The following is a 17,820-nucleotide window of genomic DNA, read 5'->3' as shown; positions in this document are numbered from 1 at the left end:
GGAACTCAGGCAGATATTCCGGCTCTGGAGGCTGGGACGCAGAACCTCCCCTATGCCACAGCTCCTCCTCCGGCCCAGTCTGTCCCACTTGGCTCAGAGTGTCCCAAGACCCTGCGCCCACCTCCACTCAGGAAGATAAGTTGTGGCACTCCAGGCTTGACAGAGATGGCTGTTTAAAACTCTGAGGCTGTCCTGGCCCTGCCAGCTGTTCTAGCATCTGGTCCACTCACTGGTCTTGCCTGTGTGAGCTGGACAGCAGGTGGACCAGAGGAGGGTGAGACAGCAGTGACAGCCTGATGGGGCTGACTGCTGCTGCAGATGGCTCGTCCCTCTGCCTCCAAGCTCCAGCCTTTCTGCCCCCTGCCCCCACCCAGATGACAGGAGCAGAGCAGGAGAGATATCACCGACTTGGGTGAGCACCTAGAATCTCAGAGCCAGCAGGGCACTTGGCCATCTTTAATCCCCTCAGGATCCAAGTGAGGCTCAGAGAGGACAGGGCACTTAGCCTAGCACACACAGCTAATCAGCGGCAGAGCCCAGCCTACGCTTCAGACGTTCAGACCCACAATCTAGTGAGCTTTTCGTGAATCACACTACTAGTTGATTAAAACAGGCTCCGATGCATAGGTGCTGATGTGGAAAGGTGTCCAAGATCTTTTATAATTAAAAAATATCTTGCAAATCATGATATATTGTGTGATCCATTTTTATAAACTAATACTAATAACTCATGTAATTATATACATGAAAATAATAAACTTGGAGGCATGTAACTCAAATTTGTTAAGGGACTTTTACTATCTGTTTTAAATTTCCTCTAATGTTTGGATATCTTGACAAAGAGCCATGTTACTTTTATAAGGAAGGGAAACAATAAAGACGAACATGTGGGGTGGGCCACGAAGGAGCCCCCATTCCACCTGCCCTGCACAACGAGCTGGGGGTTTCTAGTTTGTATCCCTTCCTCTAATGGGGGATTTCTGGAGAAACACGGGGTTTGGCTCCAATAGTCTACAGGGTTTGAATAGCAAGAGCCACTTTCTTTTCCCTATGTACCCCACCCCACCCCTCTGCAGCCCCTTCAGCTCTGGGCTGGGCGGGGATGGGGGTGGGGGTGCCGGCAGGCCAGACAGCGCCCAGGAGCTGAGCTGCCCATGCATTATGGAAGACACGGGTGCCCTGGCTCGCTCCCTAGTCCTTAAATGACAGCAAATGAGGTAAAGCCGGGAGGGTGGGGACGGGAAGGGGGGTGGGAGGGGGGCAGAAGGAAGCCATCTCCAGGGCCCCTGAGCGCGTTGGCTGAGGACTGGAGCCAGCCAGTGAGCAGAGCCTGGAAGAGGGAGGAGCACATCTTGATGCAGAGATGCTGCAGTGGCTCCGGGCGTGCACACACACAAGCGCCCTCACCCGCCACCGCCACTGCTGCCACCACCGCACCAGGACAGCAGCGAGCCGCTGAGGGAGCAGGGGAGGAGAGGAGGGCGGCCCAAGGGGCTGGCAGTCCGCCGGCTCCTGCTCACCGCCTCGGGCAGCGTCCACCTGCCCCAGCCAACACCTTCTTTCACCCCAGGTAGGTGCCAACTGCTTTTGTCTCCTCCCTCCCAGGGACTCCCCAGGGCGCTGTTATGGGAAGGGGCTCAGAGCGCACTGTCTTTGCAACTTGGGAGGGGCTGGGGAAGGGTGGGAACCCCAGCCAGTTGGGGGGACGGTCTGACTTCTCAGCCCAGAAGCATGGTGGCCACTGGAACTGGAGGTGCCCTCCGCCCTGTCTACGTGGGTGGCATCCTGCAGGGCCCTGGCAGGCTGAGCCTGGCCAGGAAGCTGGCCCCCAGTAGTGTGTCCAGGAATTCAAGCCGGACACCAGCTGACGGCAGCAATTGCCTGCGGAGAGGACAGCGCTAGGAAAGCTGGCCTGGGCCCCCAGTCCAGGACCCGACAGTCCCTGAGGCCAGGCCCCGGGCCCTGGCCTGCCCACAGATGGCCCTGAATGGAATGAAGCCTGACTCCCCAGACTCGAGGTCGCCCTGGATCTGCCACTGCAGGGTGACCTCTCTGCAAAGTCTTGGTTCCATTCCACAGAGGAGGGAGTGGAGCACAAGTTTGGGCAAAGGATCGTCCAAAAGTAGGGACTTAGGGAGGAGAAACTGAGGCAAGTCACATCCCAAAGTGTGAGTGGCTAGGACTCCAGGGGCTGAAATTCCTTTTCTTCCCTTCCCCCCTCCCCAATCTTATCTCCTCCTCAAACCCCTCCCTTTCATCCGCACTGGTGAGAACGATTTGCAGAAGTTTGGCTTTCTGATAAAGAAAGGGTCCGAGGCTAGGAGGGGGGAGGGGCGCAGTTTAGGGGGTCTAGAAAAAGAGGGCGACCCTTCTCCCCAGCTCATGGGGCTTACATCATGGACCAGAGTGGGGGAAGCAGCCCCAGCCATGTCCAGAACTGAATCCCATCACCTTCTCCAGGAGGGGTTGGTTCCCAGGTCTAGGAAGCAAGAAAGGGGGATGAGACGAGACAGTGGAAGGAGGGTCCTAGTGCTCCCTGGGACAAAGCCAGGGACCCTTCAGTCACAGATCACTGGGGACCGAGCCTGTGTCCCAGAAGGAGAGTCTGTCAGTCAAGGTTGTTTAGAGGTTCGGGAATCCAGATGGACCAAGATGGGATGAGCCGTGAGTGCCCATGGCCCCAGCCCTGGAGAAGGGCTGGCGTTCCAGTCCCAGGTCACCTGCCCGTAACCTTCCCCCCTCGCCATGTCCAGCCTGCAACTGGTCAGACCCTACCCCCTTCCTTTCAGCTTGACTCCCCAAGGCCCCCAAACTCCATCCCAAAGCCCAGCCAGCATCCTTCTTCCTCTGCTCTGAGCAGCCCAATGTCCCCGTTTATCAGTTCCCTCTCGATCTCCTTCTGGGGCGATCTCAGTGTCCTTGCCCAACCCTCTGGCCAGAGAGTCCCTCAGTCCACTTAGCCGCTCTGCCTCTCAGTTGCACTCAGAGGGACTACATGAACCACTTGGGATCCAGGGCAGCAATGAGCGGGCCACCTGTGGGAGAAATTGGTGTGACCTGGGTTCCTGTGGGTGGGGCAGGGAGTCAGAGCCCTGATTCCTGGCAGTGGGAGGAGAGAGTTCCACCCTCAGAGACAGAAGCATCCAAGCCTTCCCCAGGGCGCCCGCCAGTTAACCCTTTCTAGCCAGGTTCCAGGGCCATGCAAGCAAGGCTTTCGCCACAAGGTTAAAGTTCTTCCTGATTTCCTGTGGGATCTACCCATAGTCCCCAGTCAACCAAAGGGAGGGGAGTAGGGGAGTCCCTGAGCCCATGACATCGAAGTCACCAGGGTTCACTTGTCTTTCTAGTGTTCAGCCTGAGCAGTGAGGGAAGCACAGGGTCCCCTGGTCTCTCTCTCGGTGACTCTCCATCATTCCTACTCATCCTTTACTCCCCACCTGGCCAAGCTCTCTCTCCCTTTACAGCCCTTTCTCCGGTCTAACCTATCCCTACACCATCCCCTTGCCAGATCTTACTTCTTATGTAACTCCATTCCAGCACCTTCTCTGCCAGCAGTTGTTCAAATAGAGACACGTGTGGGATGGACCTCTGAGGATTGTGTTCAATGGGATGGTTGCACATACTATCTTTGATGAGCCAAACTTATTCCTCTGGAGAAAGTACACGGGAGGGGGAAGCAATTCATCTGGGGCAGTTTGGAGGGTGCACATCCTCCACCCTCACACCTAGAATGTCCTCAAGCCAAATCTTTGCGGGAAAGTGCATCTCAAAGACAATCTCTGTCTGAGTGTGGGTGGTATTTGTATTTTTGGAGGGACTTCTAGAGCAGAGGCAGGGAGTTGAGCAAGAGGTGGCTGATACTCAGGGAAAGAAGAACCAGAGCAAAGAATATGCTAGTGAAGCAAGAGGGGTCGAAATTAGACTGTAGGAGGCACTTCCTCACGAGGAAGATGAGCCCTGAGGTGAGGCAATCTTTCCAATGACTCTAAGAGGCTGTGGAGAACTGGAGTCAGGGCCAAGGTTAGAAATAGTCCTGCCTGGAGGTAGAAGTTAGGCTGGATCACCCTATAAATTTCTTCCTGGCTCAGGTTATCCTCTTTCAAACAGTAACAGGCAGGGGTTACTAGGAATCCATAAGAAGACAGACATCCTTCTGAACCACCCTAATCTAGACCAACCCCCTCCCCCACCCTACCCCCCAGGGCTTCACTAACCTGAAACATGGGAGTTTCTGTGGGCTCTGTGCCCCGATGGTAACCATCCCGGAGTAAAGAAGTCCCTCCTTGGGTTTAATGAGTTCTCTTACTGCAAAATGAGCCTATGTTTTCTGTTTACCCAAAGAGGATGCAAACAAAAGCAAAGGTACGTGATATTCGTTTCCCAAACTGAATACACAGCATCCTAGGACACGTGCAGACCCAAGAATGCCTCAGTGTCCTTCTCATCTAATGAGCCCCACCCCGACCCCCACCCCTCCACTCCCACAGGGCACCTATCCGGATGAAACCTGCTGGGTCTCCTCCAGCCTCAGCCCACATACTCTCAATGCCTGCCAGCCTCACAGACCAAGAGGCTACCCTACCCTGTGTCTGGCTGAAAGGCGGCCTTCTTATAGTGCAGCCTAAGAGGGGCAGTTTATTTGGAGCCCAGAGCAGAAACTAGTCCGAGGGGAGGAGCAGGTTGGAACCGCCGCCACCAGGCTTGGATCTGAGCCGCCAGCAGGAAACTACCTAGGAACTGGGGGGGAGTCTCCTCTCTGCAGAGATGAGGGGACATGCAAAATTGCTTTACCATTTTTTTCCTGATTTAGTTCTTCAGAGCCAAATTGAAACAATTGTTCTTACTCCTTGAAAATGGATCTTCCTTCCAAAGAACTCGCTCATCCTGCCCCATACCACACACAGAGCAGGCGGGGAGTAGGAGACCTAGGGTCCGGGCGTGGCCCTTATTCTAGCTCCTCCCAGGAGGATGCAAGGCTCTCCCCTCTGTCCGCTTCCCACTTTGAGCGTCTCTCCAGCGGAGAGGGCAGGGGCAGAAGGGCCAGAGACTCCAGGCTGCAGATCAAGGGTCAGACTCCCTCAGGCTCAAGGCTGAAAGCTCACACAAATCCATGAACCTGGGGGTCAGCTCTACCCAGAGGGCAGAGGGCGCGGCCGTGCCAGGGCTGGGGCCTCAGTGAACCAGCTGCCAATACAAAGAGGCTACAGAAAAAAATTGGGAGCAGAGAGGGAAGGAGCACACAGAGGGGGCTGAGGAGAAACTTAGCTACACAGCTCCCCTGTCCCCATCTAGTCCCTGTCCCCATGGAAGACAACGGAGGTTCCCATCCCACCTGAACCTGCCCTCAGGACCTCCTCCAGCTCAGGGCACCAGGCTTTCCCACTCAAGGTCTCTCAACCACAGTCTTCTTGTTCCTACCAGTGGCCCCAGCAAGCCACCATAGACCCCTGTCCTCCCAGAGGGGCGTGGAGTGATTCAGACCTTCCTGGAGGACACTGATCCTGTCTCAGGAGGCAATTCCTTTCATAGGCAGAATCCCTCTCCCATCTTAGACCCCTGCAGGCAGGAGGTTGGGGTGGTTGAGGAGGAGCACCTGCTGGGGAGCGTCCAGGTGCGTATGCTAGCCGTGTGCTCTCCAGAACACATGGTATCTGGTGTGACTGTGTGTCCGTGTGCCCTCATCTGGGGTGGCGTGCTTACTGGGGCTTGCCTGGGCCCACTGCACCTGTGAGGCATAAGAGGGGGAAGGCACCTGCCCGGGGAGATTGCGGGAATCTGTCATTATCCTAAACACGTGTGAGTGCAGCCCGACTGTCATGACTGTAGAAATGAGCCTGACTCACAGCCAAGCACAGTCAGTGTCTGTGGACACGTGTCCGTGTGCCTCAGTGTGCTAAGGCCTATGGGCAAGGGCTGGGAGGCTTCTCAGCAAGACCCGATCTTTCCCAAGCACTTACTGTGGGCCCGGAATGGTGCTGACCTCACAAGGGTCCTTCGAGGTGGCTACTACCCTTCCCATCCCCATTTTGCAGATGGAAGACTGAGGCTCAGAGATGTTAAGTAATGAATGTAATAACTAGGGTTATACTGGTTACTTATACTAGAGTTGTACTAGTATACTAGAGTTGTAAGCACCAGGCTGGTGGTTGAGAGGCCGCCCCATCACCCCGCGTGCTGTGCTGTAGGATGGAAGAAGGTGGGGACCTGAGAAGCTCTGGCAGCCCTGGTCGGCTCACCGTGTCTCCTAGTCTCTGCCCTCAGCTGACTCCTAACTTCTGCTTTTTCTACTACCACCCAGCCAAAAGCTGCCCTCGGTGCTCACATCTCCACCAGGGGTTAGGAGCGGACAGATTCAGGGCCAGGAGCTGGGTGTCCCAAGTGTAGCATTTAGGTGGAGTCTATCTTTCTTTTTCTGACTGGCTTTGTGCAGGGGCCCTGGCCCAGCAAATCCTGTCGTGTGCTGGAGTCCAGCTCTCAGCCTTTTCTCCCCCAGTCGTCACCCAGGCCCTTTGTTTCCTGAACCCAGCAATTCAGCCAGCTCCCCCTGGAGCCTCTGAACCTCCAAGCAGCCTGCACCCCCATGTGTTGGTTCCTCACAAGACCAGCCCCCGTTGGTGACAGCCTGTGCCCGCCTGTGCCAGCCTGTGCCTGCACCCCTGTACGTGAGCAGCTGGCCAGGCTTGGCTGGCTCAGGGCTCATACGGCCAGCTCTGGGCCTGGCATAGCTCCACTCTGGTCTTGTTCCTGACAAAAAGGCCTCCTCCACCCTGAGCATTCAAGAATGTGTCATAGGCCAAATGATGTGAGGAGATGGCTTGCCCATGCAGCTCATGAGCACATCCTCGGTGTCAGTCAGAGAGCTCCATAAAGGCAGTTTTTATTACCGTCTCCCTAGTACTTAGGACAATGCCTGGCACACGGTAATAAATACCGCAATGGAAGTGGATGCAAGGAGAGGCTAGATGACAAGTGCCTCACCTTCCAGGAAGCGACGATCTCCAACCTTTGACCTAGACTCCGTGCGCGCGCGTGTGTGTGTGTGTGCGTGCGTGTGTGTGTGTGTGTATGTGTGTGTGTGTGTTCACACAAGGCTTTGGCACACAGTGGAGCTCAGTGTACATCTGATCCGGCTGACTTCTAGTGCTCCTCAAGGGCAACTCCGGGTGCTCCTCCACCCCAGCACCCCAACACCTCCCCGACCTATGTCCCCTTTGAGGCTGCAGGTCTGTTCCCCTGGGGTGCCCAGGGCCCTTGAGCCCAGTGGTGACTGATAAAGGTCTGAGTTAAGCTGAAGTTTAGGAGGAGAGAAATTGGATTATCCATGAAATAATAGTAATTACCCATGGGAAGTGAGAAAACAAAATTCTGACCACTCTGGGGTGGAGGAGAGTGATCCCGAATGCAGGGCTCCTGGTAGGTAACAGGGAAACAAAGCAGGGGCTGGGTCTTTGTGCCCCATCTCATGCAGGGATACACACACACACACACACATGGGCACACACAACAAAGACCAGACATACCCATACACAGACACACATAGACACATGCATATACATAGCAACACAAAGACCAGACCTCGCATATATGCAGGGACATATAGACAAGACACACAGATATACACAAACATCACATACCTGCACACACACTCACTGCTGGGGAGCAGCAGCCGACTCCTGCCCCGGAGTCTCCAGCCCCGCCCCATCCCACTGGTCATCTGTCCCTGCTTTGCCCTGGCACACTTAGGATAAGTGCCTAGAGCCCAAGCTCCTCCCTGAGCCAGCACCCTGCCCCCTTCACTGAGCTCCCAGGACTGGCAGGCAGACGAAGGGCAGGAAGCAAACGATGATTGAGCACCTTCTCATGCCAGACTCTGGGGTGTGGCAATCCAGCACCAAGGGGGTGTTTTCAAAATTTTTGGAGCCATGGAACCCTTTGTTTAAAGGGAACTTTGTAGGGAAGTCCGGTAGATAAATCAGATGTGAGTGGAGCTGCTCTGGCTGGTGTGGAGAAGGGGTCTGGAGCCCCGTCCTCTCTCCACCCCCTCATCACCACCATGACCCCAAGACTCCCACTGCGGGGCACTCCGGTACCTCACCGAACATTCAGAACAGCTCTGCAAAGTGTGTTGTGATCTCCACTTTGCACACGAGAAAACCGAGGCTCTGCGGGGGGAATAACTTGTCCAAGCTCTCAGAGCCGTTAGGAGATGAAGACAGCATCGCGACCCCTTGGAGCCTGGGACAGTTCACAGAGCCCCAGTGCCCCGGAGAGGCGGGGCCAGATTCCACATGCCCCACGACCGAGCACTCCGCAGACCCTGCAGACCTGAGTGTGTGTGAGAGTGAGTGTGTGCATGTGAGTGTGAGAGAGGGAGTGTGCGTGAGAGAACTGTGAGAATGCGTATAAAAGTGAATGAGGGTGTGGGGGGGACTGTGTGCATGTGCATGTGAGAGTGTGTGAGAAAGAATGTGAGTGTGTCTGTGAGTACGTGTTTACGAGCAAGCATGTGAGGGTGTGTGAGTCTGCGAGTGCGTGTGTGTGCCTTTGGGGAGCACTGAGCTGTCTACTGAGCACCACTGTGTGAGTGAGTGTGACAGTGTCTGTCCACTGACTCCTGGAGGCACATAACACAGCTGTCCTCAAACAGTCAAATGTGCCACACGAGTAACACCTATCACATGCCAGGCACTTTGCCAGGCACAAGTGGTACCAAGATGAGGAGATGCAGTCCGCCCCCCCCCACCCCCTGGCGGGGAGCCCACAACCTTCTGGAGGCAGATGCGCCCCTGTGGGCAGGGCGCCACGGGCGCAGTTAAGAACAGAGCTGGATTCTAACCGTGCACGTGGGGCATCTTCAGGGTAAGACATGGCTGAGGCCGTGAAGGATGCATGTGCGTCACCTAGGAAGGGCATTACAGGGGAGTCACATGAGTAGTCACAGAGATGGGGGCGTTGGGGGAATGTCCCAGGGGCTAGAAGGGCTGAATTTTTGTATTCAAGTCTGAAACTGAAAGTGACAAGGATGGGGAGGGGCAGCTAGTCATGGGGAGGTGGCCCCTGCCCCCCGCCCCGTTCCTGACAAAGGGCTGTGGATGTGAGGCTGGAGTTGGGGTGCCTTCTGTTTAAACGCCCCCACTCCAACCCCTCCTCCAACACCCAGCTTCTCAGCCTAGGTCTTCCATGATGGGCCTTGGGGCCGCTTCCCCTCCTTTCCCTCAGCTTTTTCAGGTGCCAGCTGCAGCTACTGAGGAGGCAGGAAAAGGTTGGGGGTGATCAAATGTTGAGGTTTAAAAGGGTTTGAGAACTCTCTCTCCAGGGGAACAGAGCGTGAAGTGAGACAGGGAGATCCTGAGCTTGAGTTTGCCTGGGTTTTCAGACTCTGCACGGCCCCCTCCCCAGGGGAGGGGCGGGGCAGAATCTTAGGTCATCTTACCTTCTCCCCACCGCCACCCAGTGGACAGCATTCCCAGGCCCTCAGTGGCCCTGCACTCTCTGGGAGCATCACAGTCTCAGTGCTGAGAGACCTTAGAAAGCACCCATTCCGCAGATGAAGACGCCGAGGCCCAGAGATGGCACGGGTCTTACAGCTGGTTAGTGGGAAAGTCCCCAGCCAGGCTCCCCCCAGCCCCGGCCCCACTCCCCCTGCTCTTTGGTGTCTGCAAGGTGGGCAGGAAAGACAGAGAAGCAGAATCTGCAGCCAGGTCATCTGTGACAGCTCTGACAGGGAGCTATGGGAGCCCAATGACCCAGGCTCATCCAAATAACCAAAAAGCAGGCCCCTGAGATGTCACACTCCACTCCCCCCAGCACTCAGAAAATCAGCCTGGAGATGGGGCGTAAGTGGAAAGGCTGGTCCTGCCCTTGCTTCTAAGGAGGAGGCCCCTCTCTGTCAGACTGATGGAGGGGGCTCTGACTTGCTCTCTGTACCCCCTGCCGCAAGGAACAGTTTCTCCAGAGCTCCCAAAATTTTACCAGGTCTCTGCTCACCTCTCTGCAAGAGGGGGGCTCCTCTGGGAGCCGCGTTCATTTTTTCAGTCCAGAAGGCCTGTCTGGGCCCATTAGCCCATATGGTTGGGAGCATTGCTAAAGGGGCCAAGGTTATGGCTCCAGCATGGGCAGTACATGGTGCTTTACCTGGGGACCCAGGTGAGAGGGTGTGGATGAATCAATGAAACCCCTCCGCACTAGAAAAACAGGACTGGGTCTGAGAGACTTAGCGCGGCTCCCAGAGGGGCTCATTGCCCCCATCCAGACAGCTGCGGGACGGGGGCAGAGGGAACGGGCTCTTATTGCTGGAGGAAGATGCTACTAGTTCCCCGAACCCAGGCCCTGTTCTCTTCCAGACCCATGACAAGAGCTGTTACAGGTGAGTAGGCAGGTAGGTGGTCCTGGCTTCCCAGTTAGTCACTCCTTCATTTCCTGAACAGCACCCTCCTGGCTGCAGGGTCGGGGAGTAGGAGTGGGGTACAGGGTAGAGCCAGACTCCCAGGGGGCCAGTAGGAGGCACTTGGCCCGGGAAAGCTCCTTGCTAATAGCCAAGCCCCTTCCCTGGGGGCCCTGGGGAGGATGAGTGATGAGCAGTTCTGGCCTCTCTCAGGCAAGACCCAGATACGCCTGGAGCTGGGAGGGGCCCTCCCCGTCCTCCCGCCTCCCGGGGTCCTTCTCCGCCTCCCTCTGGACTCTCCCTGGGCTGGGCTGAGGCCCTTCTCCTCTTCTCTCCACTCTGCCCAGAACCCGTGCCATGGGGCCACTCCGGAGGAAGTCACACCTGCTGCCGCTGGTGGCTGTGGTCCTTGTCTCCTGTCCAGGTAAGAGGGCTTGTCTGGTCTCTGAAGCCCAGCGTGAATGGTTATACTGTTATAGCATTGCTATTATTTTGGTGATGACTACCGAAATTATTGACTCTGCATTGCTGCAGTACTTACGTTGCTGAGGCAATTTCCTGACTAAAATTTTCCCATTTGCGGATCTTACTTTCCCCTTTGAGGTGAGGAGAGGGAATGAGTCTTTGTCATATTATAGAAGAAGTATGATCAGAGAGGGTGAGTGGCTTGCCCTGGGCCACCCAGCAAGTTTGTGGCACAAACAACTCTCCACAATATCAGCCCGGAGTTGAAGCTTCTTAGGCTACATTGTCCAACATGGTAGCCAATAGCCAAGGGATGATTAAAACTAAGATAAATTAAAATTTGAAGTTAGTTCCTCAGTTGTACAAGCCACATTTCAAGGGCTTGTAATAGCTACACTGAACAGCACAGATTACATTTCCATTGTCACATAAGGTTCTATCGGATGGTACCGCTGTAGGGTCCCTGCCATGAGGAGGCACGGATCTATACCACAGAACTTTGGGGAGCTCCTCAGGGCAATGCTGCAGCCTGGCAGAGGGGTAAGTGTGGAACAGAGTCTGGGAGGCAGAGCACAGAGTGGCCCAGGCAAAAGGCGAGAGGGACCCAAGCAGAGGCTCTTGTGCCAGGGGTGCTACGAGGTAGGAAGAGGGAAGGAGGGGGCTGGCAGAGGAGAGGGGCATAGAGAGGAGGGCAGTGCAGGTCGCGAGGCCCAGGTGGCTGACTCGGAGAGTGTGCTGGAGACCCAGCCTGTCTGACAGCCCAACGGAGCGCTCTGGCCGCCTGCTGCCACTCTGACCAGCCCATTGGGACCACCGCCTGGCCTCTCTGCCCTGACCCCCAGCCCAGATCAATAGACGTTCCTTTTCTCCTTAAAACTCTCCATGGCAGGAGTACCTGCCCTCCACCATCCTTCTGGAGTTCTAGCCACCTCGGACTCCACCTGCCCCCTTCTCACAAGGCTGCAGCCAGCACATTCTAGGTTCTTGTCTCACCAGGGAAGGACTCCACTGCACACTTTCAGATGTTCTCATGATGTCCTAACTGCCTTCCAATCCTGCACCCAAGTCAGTGAGGCTGCTGGGAAATAGGAAGGACTCAGAGGGTGGGAGGAGCCTCCCAGCCTAGCTCCCCGTGCCAGGGCCCACTTGGTCTGGAGGAGCTGCTAGTTTGGGGAACCCTGGCTGACAGAGCAGGAGACACCCATCCCAGAGAGCAAAAGAGAGGGGCCTGGATCCTCAGCATCGCCCTCCCTCAGGGATGGCTCAGTGTTGGGACCCCGTCATGCGAGGCAAGGGGTATGGGCAGCCTCCAGGGTCCTTAGACCCAGAGATGCATAAGGCCAAGGGCAAGGGGACCTGGTCTGCCATGTTGCAGAGCTCCAGAGACAGGAGTGGAACATTGTCCCCAGCAAGGCGTCTCAGCTCCCACTCTCTTTGCTCACCTGCCTGGAGCCAGACCCAGGGCGAGGAACGTCAGCGAGGATTCCCCTTCGTGCTCACAGTTCTCTCGCCCCTTCCTCCATGAGGCTCCCAATGCCTGTGTTCGGGGAGCAGAGTCACCAGGACAGGGAATCGGGGAGAATCAGAGGATTTAGAACAGAGCAGTAAGGAGGGGGTGACTTCGCCCGGGAGCGTGTGCGTGTCCTCGGAGGCAGGTGTGCAGAGAATATGACGGTGTGTCTGTGGATGTGTGAGAGGGTGGAGATGAGAGCGAGTCTGGCGTGGAGAGGAGCCATATCTGAGGGGATGTCAAATCTATGCACAAGGCCTTACAGCAGGGTGTAACGCCTCCCGGCTTCAGCTGCCCTACAGAATGCCCAGGTGGCATTTTAAAAAGCTGGCTTTCTGGGCCTCCCTTCTGGAGACTCTGACTCTGTACCTCTGGGGTGGAACACGGCGTATGATGGTTCTGATGGGAACTGAGGTCAGGAAGCATGGCCACTGAGGTTGAGGATGCCAGCTACGGAGTGAAGCTGGTAGGGGTCCAAGTCCCTCTCTCTGCCCCTTCTTGCTGTGTGATTTGGAGCAAGTTACTTAACCTTCCTGAGTCTCAGGTTCCACATTAGTCAAATAAGGAAATAGCAGTAACTATCTGGTAAAGAGCTCGTGAGAAGGGAACTTGGAGCATGGCATCTGATGATGGGTAAGCACTCAGCAAGTCGCACCTCTTATGAATGCAGGGGTATATACAAATAAATAAGTGCACATTCAAACTGTGTGTGCAGGGAAACAGATGTGTGTACAAATGTGTATGTCTGACTGATGGAGCGGCTTAGAGAGGTCTGTATGTGTGATATGTGTGCACGTAAGGAAGTCTGTGTAGGTGAGAGATATAGACATGTGCATTTGTGGATATTGGGGTGAGGGTGTGTATATGGCTGAGTGCAAAGGAGAAAGCTTTTACAGGAAGAAAGCCAGTCTGAAAGCATCAGTGTGCCCCAGGCCCACTCAGCTACCCCCACCATCCAGACAGAATTACTGGAAGCTGCTATTGTGCAGGGTGGTTCCCGGCTGCCTCTGCCACCCCTCCTCTCCTTTCCCTCCCCTCCCAGCAGTCCCAGCTGGGGCAGGGGTCCCTATCCTCCACCACCATCATTAACTTGGGATTAAGCTGGGCTCTCCAGCCGCCATCTCCAGGGCCTGGGGCGGCAGCGAAGGGCAGTGATGGGTGGTGGGGAGTGGGATGGACGATGCCACTTCAGGGAGTCCTGCCTCCTTCCTCATTCTGAGAGCTGCTTAACAGCTGCCCTCACTCCCAGGGGTGCAGGGCTGGGCCTCAGCTGTGGAATAGGGACCCACCACCCCCACCCCTGGAACAGGCCTGACAGCTGGATGCTCCAGGAGAGGAGGCACTAATTGGTTAATGGGGACCCCTCCCCCCACGATCTACCAAGGAGGAGGGCCTGAAATCAGCTACATTGAGGGGTAGGAACCAATTAGGGGTGGCCTGGCTCCTGCCTGACACCACAAAAGCAAATCTGCCCGGCCCCATGAGTCAGCAAATGGAGCCCACTTCCCACCCCTGCGCAAAGGCAGGTGTGAAACACCACTGTCTGCGCCTGGGGGTCCCTGCCCTGGTGAGGCTGGTCAGCGGTGCTGGAGGAGAGAGGCGTCTGTCCTAGGAGGGGCCGGGCCTGAAACTCTGTTTGCGCGTGAGACGGCCCTTTGCTCAGCAAATTCAGGGGACCGAGGTCTAGAACTGTGTGTGCCGCACGCAGACTTGCACTGAGATCCTGGGCAAGTCATTCCCTTTTCTGGGCCTCTCTTTCTTGAATTGTCACACTGGAATTTTATAAAAATGTCCCCAAAGCAACCTGCACACCATCCGCCCACCATAAAGCCTTCTTTCCTCCCCCAGTCCCCACCCGCCCCATGCTCGGGTCCAGCAGACATTTTCTGAGCTCACACCTTGTGCCAGGTGGAACCTTCCCATGGACCCTGGGAGGAGAGTTCGCTTTCCTCTCACTTCACAGGTGAAGACACTGGGCCCGGAGGGGGCTCTACAGCAGCTAGTAAGAGGCTTAGAGCCCAGGCATTTCCTCTTGGGACACACTGCCCCAGAACGAGCATCAGGCTCCAGGGACAGATACTCTCTCTCCACCCTTTCGGCCAGTGATTTCTCAAGCATCTGTCAAGGGCCATCTCACATCTTGCAGATCAGCTACTTCCCCACCCCCGCCCCCCCGCCCCCACCTGCCCGGCAGCCCCTGGGCATTGTCGCCTGCTTCCTTCCACTCTGAGGGCCTCCTGCACCTTGAACCTAAACTGCTATGATGGCTCTTACCACCTGTACTGGCAGTCCTCTGTCTTTCTCCCTGGACTGCAAGTTCTTCGAGGAAGAGATTCTGTCTCATTCATTCTCGCAACATAGTCTATAGTGTCCAGTGCCAGGTATATAGCAAGTGCTCAATATCTGAGTGTAGGACGGGCGACTGACTGAATTAACTTGACCAGCTGGGGCCTGCCCAACCTATTCAAATTCAAATTTTAATTAATTAAAATTAAATAAAATTGAGAATTTGGTTCCTCGGCCTCACTAGCCGCATTTTGAGGATTCCACAGTAGGGACTAGTGGTCACCGTATTGGACAGTGAGAAAATGGAACCTTTGCATTATCACAGAAAGTCCTGTTGGACAGCGCGGCCCCAGAGGCCAGGCTCCAGCTGGCCCCCAGGCCCTGAGGTCTCTGGTGGTGTCCCCATCTGCAGCTCAGAGCTCGGCCCCGGGATCCCCAGCCACCTTTGGGCCTGTCTTTGAAGACCAGCCCCTTAGCCTGCTATTCCCAGAGGAGTCCACAGAGGAGAAGGTGACGTTGGCATGTCGTGCCCGGGCCAGTCCTCCAGCCACCTACAGGTGAGACCCCCCTGCAAGGTGGGTGCTGGGAGCCCCTGGGCAATCATGCAGCTTTTCCTCAGTCCTGTGACTGGGCTCGGTCTGGCTGGGCAGGACTCAGGAGGGCCCCCTCTTCCATTCCTGCTGCAGGTGGAAGATGAATGGCACCGAGATGAAGCTGGAGCCGGGTTCCCGCCATCAGCTAGTGGGGGGCAATCTGGTCATCATGAACCCCACCAAGGCACAGGATGCCGGCGTCTACCAGTGCCTGGCCTCTAACCCAGTGGGCACTGTTGTCAGCAGGGAGGCTGTCCTGCGCTTTGGCTGTGAGATCCAAGGGGTGCCAGGGCACTCTGGGGCAGGGGAAGAAGGGGCTGGGAGAAATGTCCAGAAAGGGCAGATGACGACTTCCCATGGAGGCTGAGCTGGGGAGGGGAGCCAGGCTTGCAGAGCAGTGCCTGAGTAGACCTGGTCTTCACCTCCAGTTCTGCAGGAATTCTCCAAAGAAGAACGAGACCCAGTGAAAACTCACGAAGGTTGGGGGGTAATGTTGCCCTGTAACCCACCTGCCCACTACCCAGGTGAGTGGGGACCCCGGCCCATGGTTATACAGATGGCCCAGGAGGGGCCGTAGCAGCTCATCAGAGGAAGGAATAAAGGGTGGTGAGCAACTCTTGGAAGCACCGATCCCGTGGTCCCCAACCTCAAATGATTTCATATTTCCTTCATCGATCTGTCATTTTCTAGCTCTGTGTCCTGCCTCCCCCTTCAGACTGGATGTCCCTGAGGGGCTGTTTCCCTATCAGACAGTGCTCCTGGGAGGCAGGAATAAGGCTGTATCTTCCCTCTAGGTCTCCCGTCAGCCCTAGCTTAGAGCACAAGAAAGGGGGTGGGGGTGGAGAGTGTTCCGCGGGGAGGGGACAGCTCTCTGGACAGGGTCTAAAGATCCCCTCCAGCATGTTGGGGAACCATCCAGAGTTGCCCCGTTAGCCTAACACCCCCTGGCGTCCTCAAACTCCCCACATCCTAGGCCTGTCCTACCGCTGGCTCCTCAATGAGTTCCCCAACTTCATCCCGACGGATGGGCGTCACTTCGTGTCCCAGACCACAGGCAACCTGTACATTGCCCGGACCAATGCCTCGGACCTGGGCAACTACTCCTGCCTGGCCACCAGCCACATGGACTTCTCCACCAAGAGCGTCTTCAGCAAGTTTGCTCAGCTCAACTTGGCCGCTGAAGGTCAAGGATGGGGGCGTGGCCGGGAGGAGAGAACTGAAAGGGTCGGTGGGCATTGAGTAAAGGGGATTTTCCATCCCAGAGCAGCTCACAGGGCACAGAGCCCGGGGCCTGGGCCCCTGAGTCCTCCTGGTGCAAGACCTCAGACACTTGTCCCAGGTACCCAAGGGGGAAGGGAGCTAAGACAGAGTTAGCTCTAAGCTGTGCTGAGACCTTTGCATAACAGCACCTGACCCGGACCCCTTGCATCTGATCTGTGAAACCTCTCTCTCCTCAGATCCCAGGCTCTTTGCGCCCAGCATCAAGGCCCGGTTCCCAGCAGAGACGTATGCGCTGGTGGGACAGCAGGTCACCCTGGAGTGCTTTGCCTTTGGGAAGTGAGTGACGGAAGAGAAAGGGAGCAGGCCAGGGCACAGGTGACCCTAGAGGGAGGGCAGGCAGGGTCATCGTGGTGCCTTTGCAGAGTCTAGCAGAAGGCCACGGCCACAGTGGACAGTGATTACCACGCACTGTACACAGACCCTCTGGTGGGGCATCACGCACACCAGGGGCCTGGCACATACTAGGTCACTGGATCCTCCCAGCAACACCTCAGGCTGGAAGCAGATAGCAGAGCGTACCAACTCCAACCCAGCCTACCCGGTTCAAATCCCAGCTCTGTCACTTGCTAGGTGGGAGACCTTGAGTAAACTACTTAACCTGTGCCTCAGGTTCCATATTTGTACATGGGGATAATAATAGTACCTACCTCATATGGGTTGTTATGAGGATTAAATGAGTTAATAGATGTAAAGTACTTAGAACAGTGTCTTGCATTTAGTAAGTGTTCTATGGATACTAAGAGTTATCTTTTAAAAAATTACAATAGAAATTATGCTGTCCCAGAAAAAGGTTTCACTGGAACAAGGCTAAGCAAACAGCAGGTACTCAATAAATTTTTGTAGAATGAATGACTGCAACTATCTCCTGCTATTTGAGGAGGCTCAGGATGACCCCGTGAAAGTTACTGGGCTTCTAGAAAATCCATATTTAAATCACGTGATAGGGCAACATATTAACCCATTAAGACTCACTGATACCTTAGTCTGTTTTAGTACATGGATCACCAATAACTAAAGCCTCTTTATAAAGTAGAGGCAAGGCCCTGTTGGGAAGAGAGGGGAGGGGACCCATTAAGACCCAGGTGGCAGGCCACTGCTGGAAAGGGCAGGCCCAGAAGAGGCAGGTGGCCAGTGGGAGTGGGAGAGGGGAGAGCCACTCAGCTTCAGAGTACAAACCAAAAGACGATCGACTTTATTAGTGTCACAATTGTTGCAGGCGAGTGAGGGAAGAGGGGAGCCCCGCCCCTTGCCCCTTCCCTGCCTGAGCTTCAAGCCCCGCCCTCCCTCCTTGCTTCTCTCTT

The 17,820-nt window shown here is 55.7% G+C and overlaps 1 protein-coding gene across 1 annotated transcript in view; it reads left to right on the top strand.

The window, feature by feature from the left end:
• Positions 1 to 1,288: 1,288 nt before the first annotated feature.
• Positions 1,289 to 17,820, top strand: part of CNTN2 (contactin 2) — a 32,189-nt gene continuing 15,657 nt past the window's right edge. Inside the window, exons 1-7 of the mRNA XM_011373111.2 lie at positions 1,289 to 1,570; positions 10,732 to 10,808; positions 15,058 to 15,202; positions 15,332 to 15,507; positions 15,667 to 15,762; positions 16,212 to 16,421; positions 16,696 to 16,795. Coding sequence (XP_011371413.2) covers positions 1,356 to 1,570; positions 10,732 to 10,808; positions 15,058 to 15,202; positions 15,332 to 15,507; positions 15,667 to 15,762; positions 16,212 to 16,421; positions 16,696 to 16,795 — 1,019 coding nt within the window. The 5' untranslated portion in view covers positions 1,289 to 1,355. The remainder of the gene's footprint in view (positions 1,571 to 10,731; positions 10,809 to 15,057; positions 15,203 to 15,331; positions 15,508 to 15,666; positions 15,763 to 16,211; positions 16,422 to 16,695; positions 16,796 to 17,820) is intronic.

This window comes from Pteropus vampyrus, unplaced genomic scaffold (genome assembly GCF_000151845.1).
Source record: "Pteropus vampyrus isolate Shadow unplaced genomic scaffold, Pvam_2.0 Scaffold217, whole genome shotgun sequence".
NCBI classification, from domain to species: Eukaryota; Metazoa; Chordata; class Mammalia; order Chiroptera; family Pteropodidae; genus Pteropus; species Pteropus vampyrus.
This window is presented reverse-complemented; position numbering and strand designations above follow the sequence as displayed.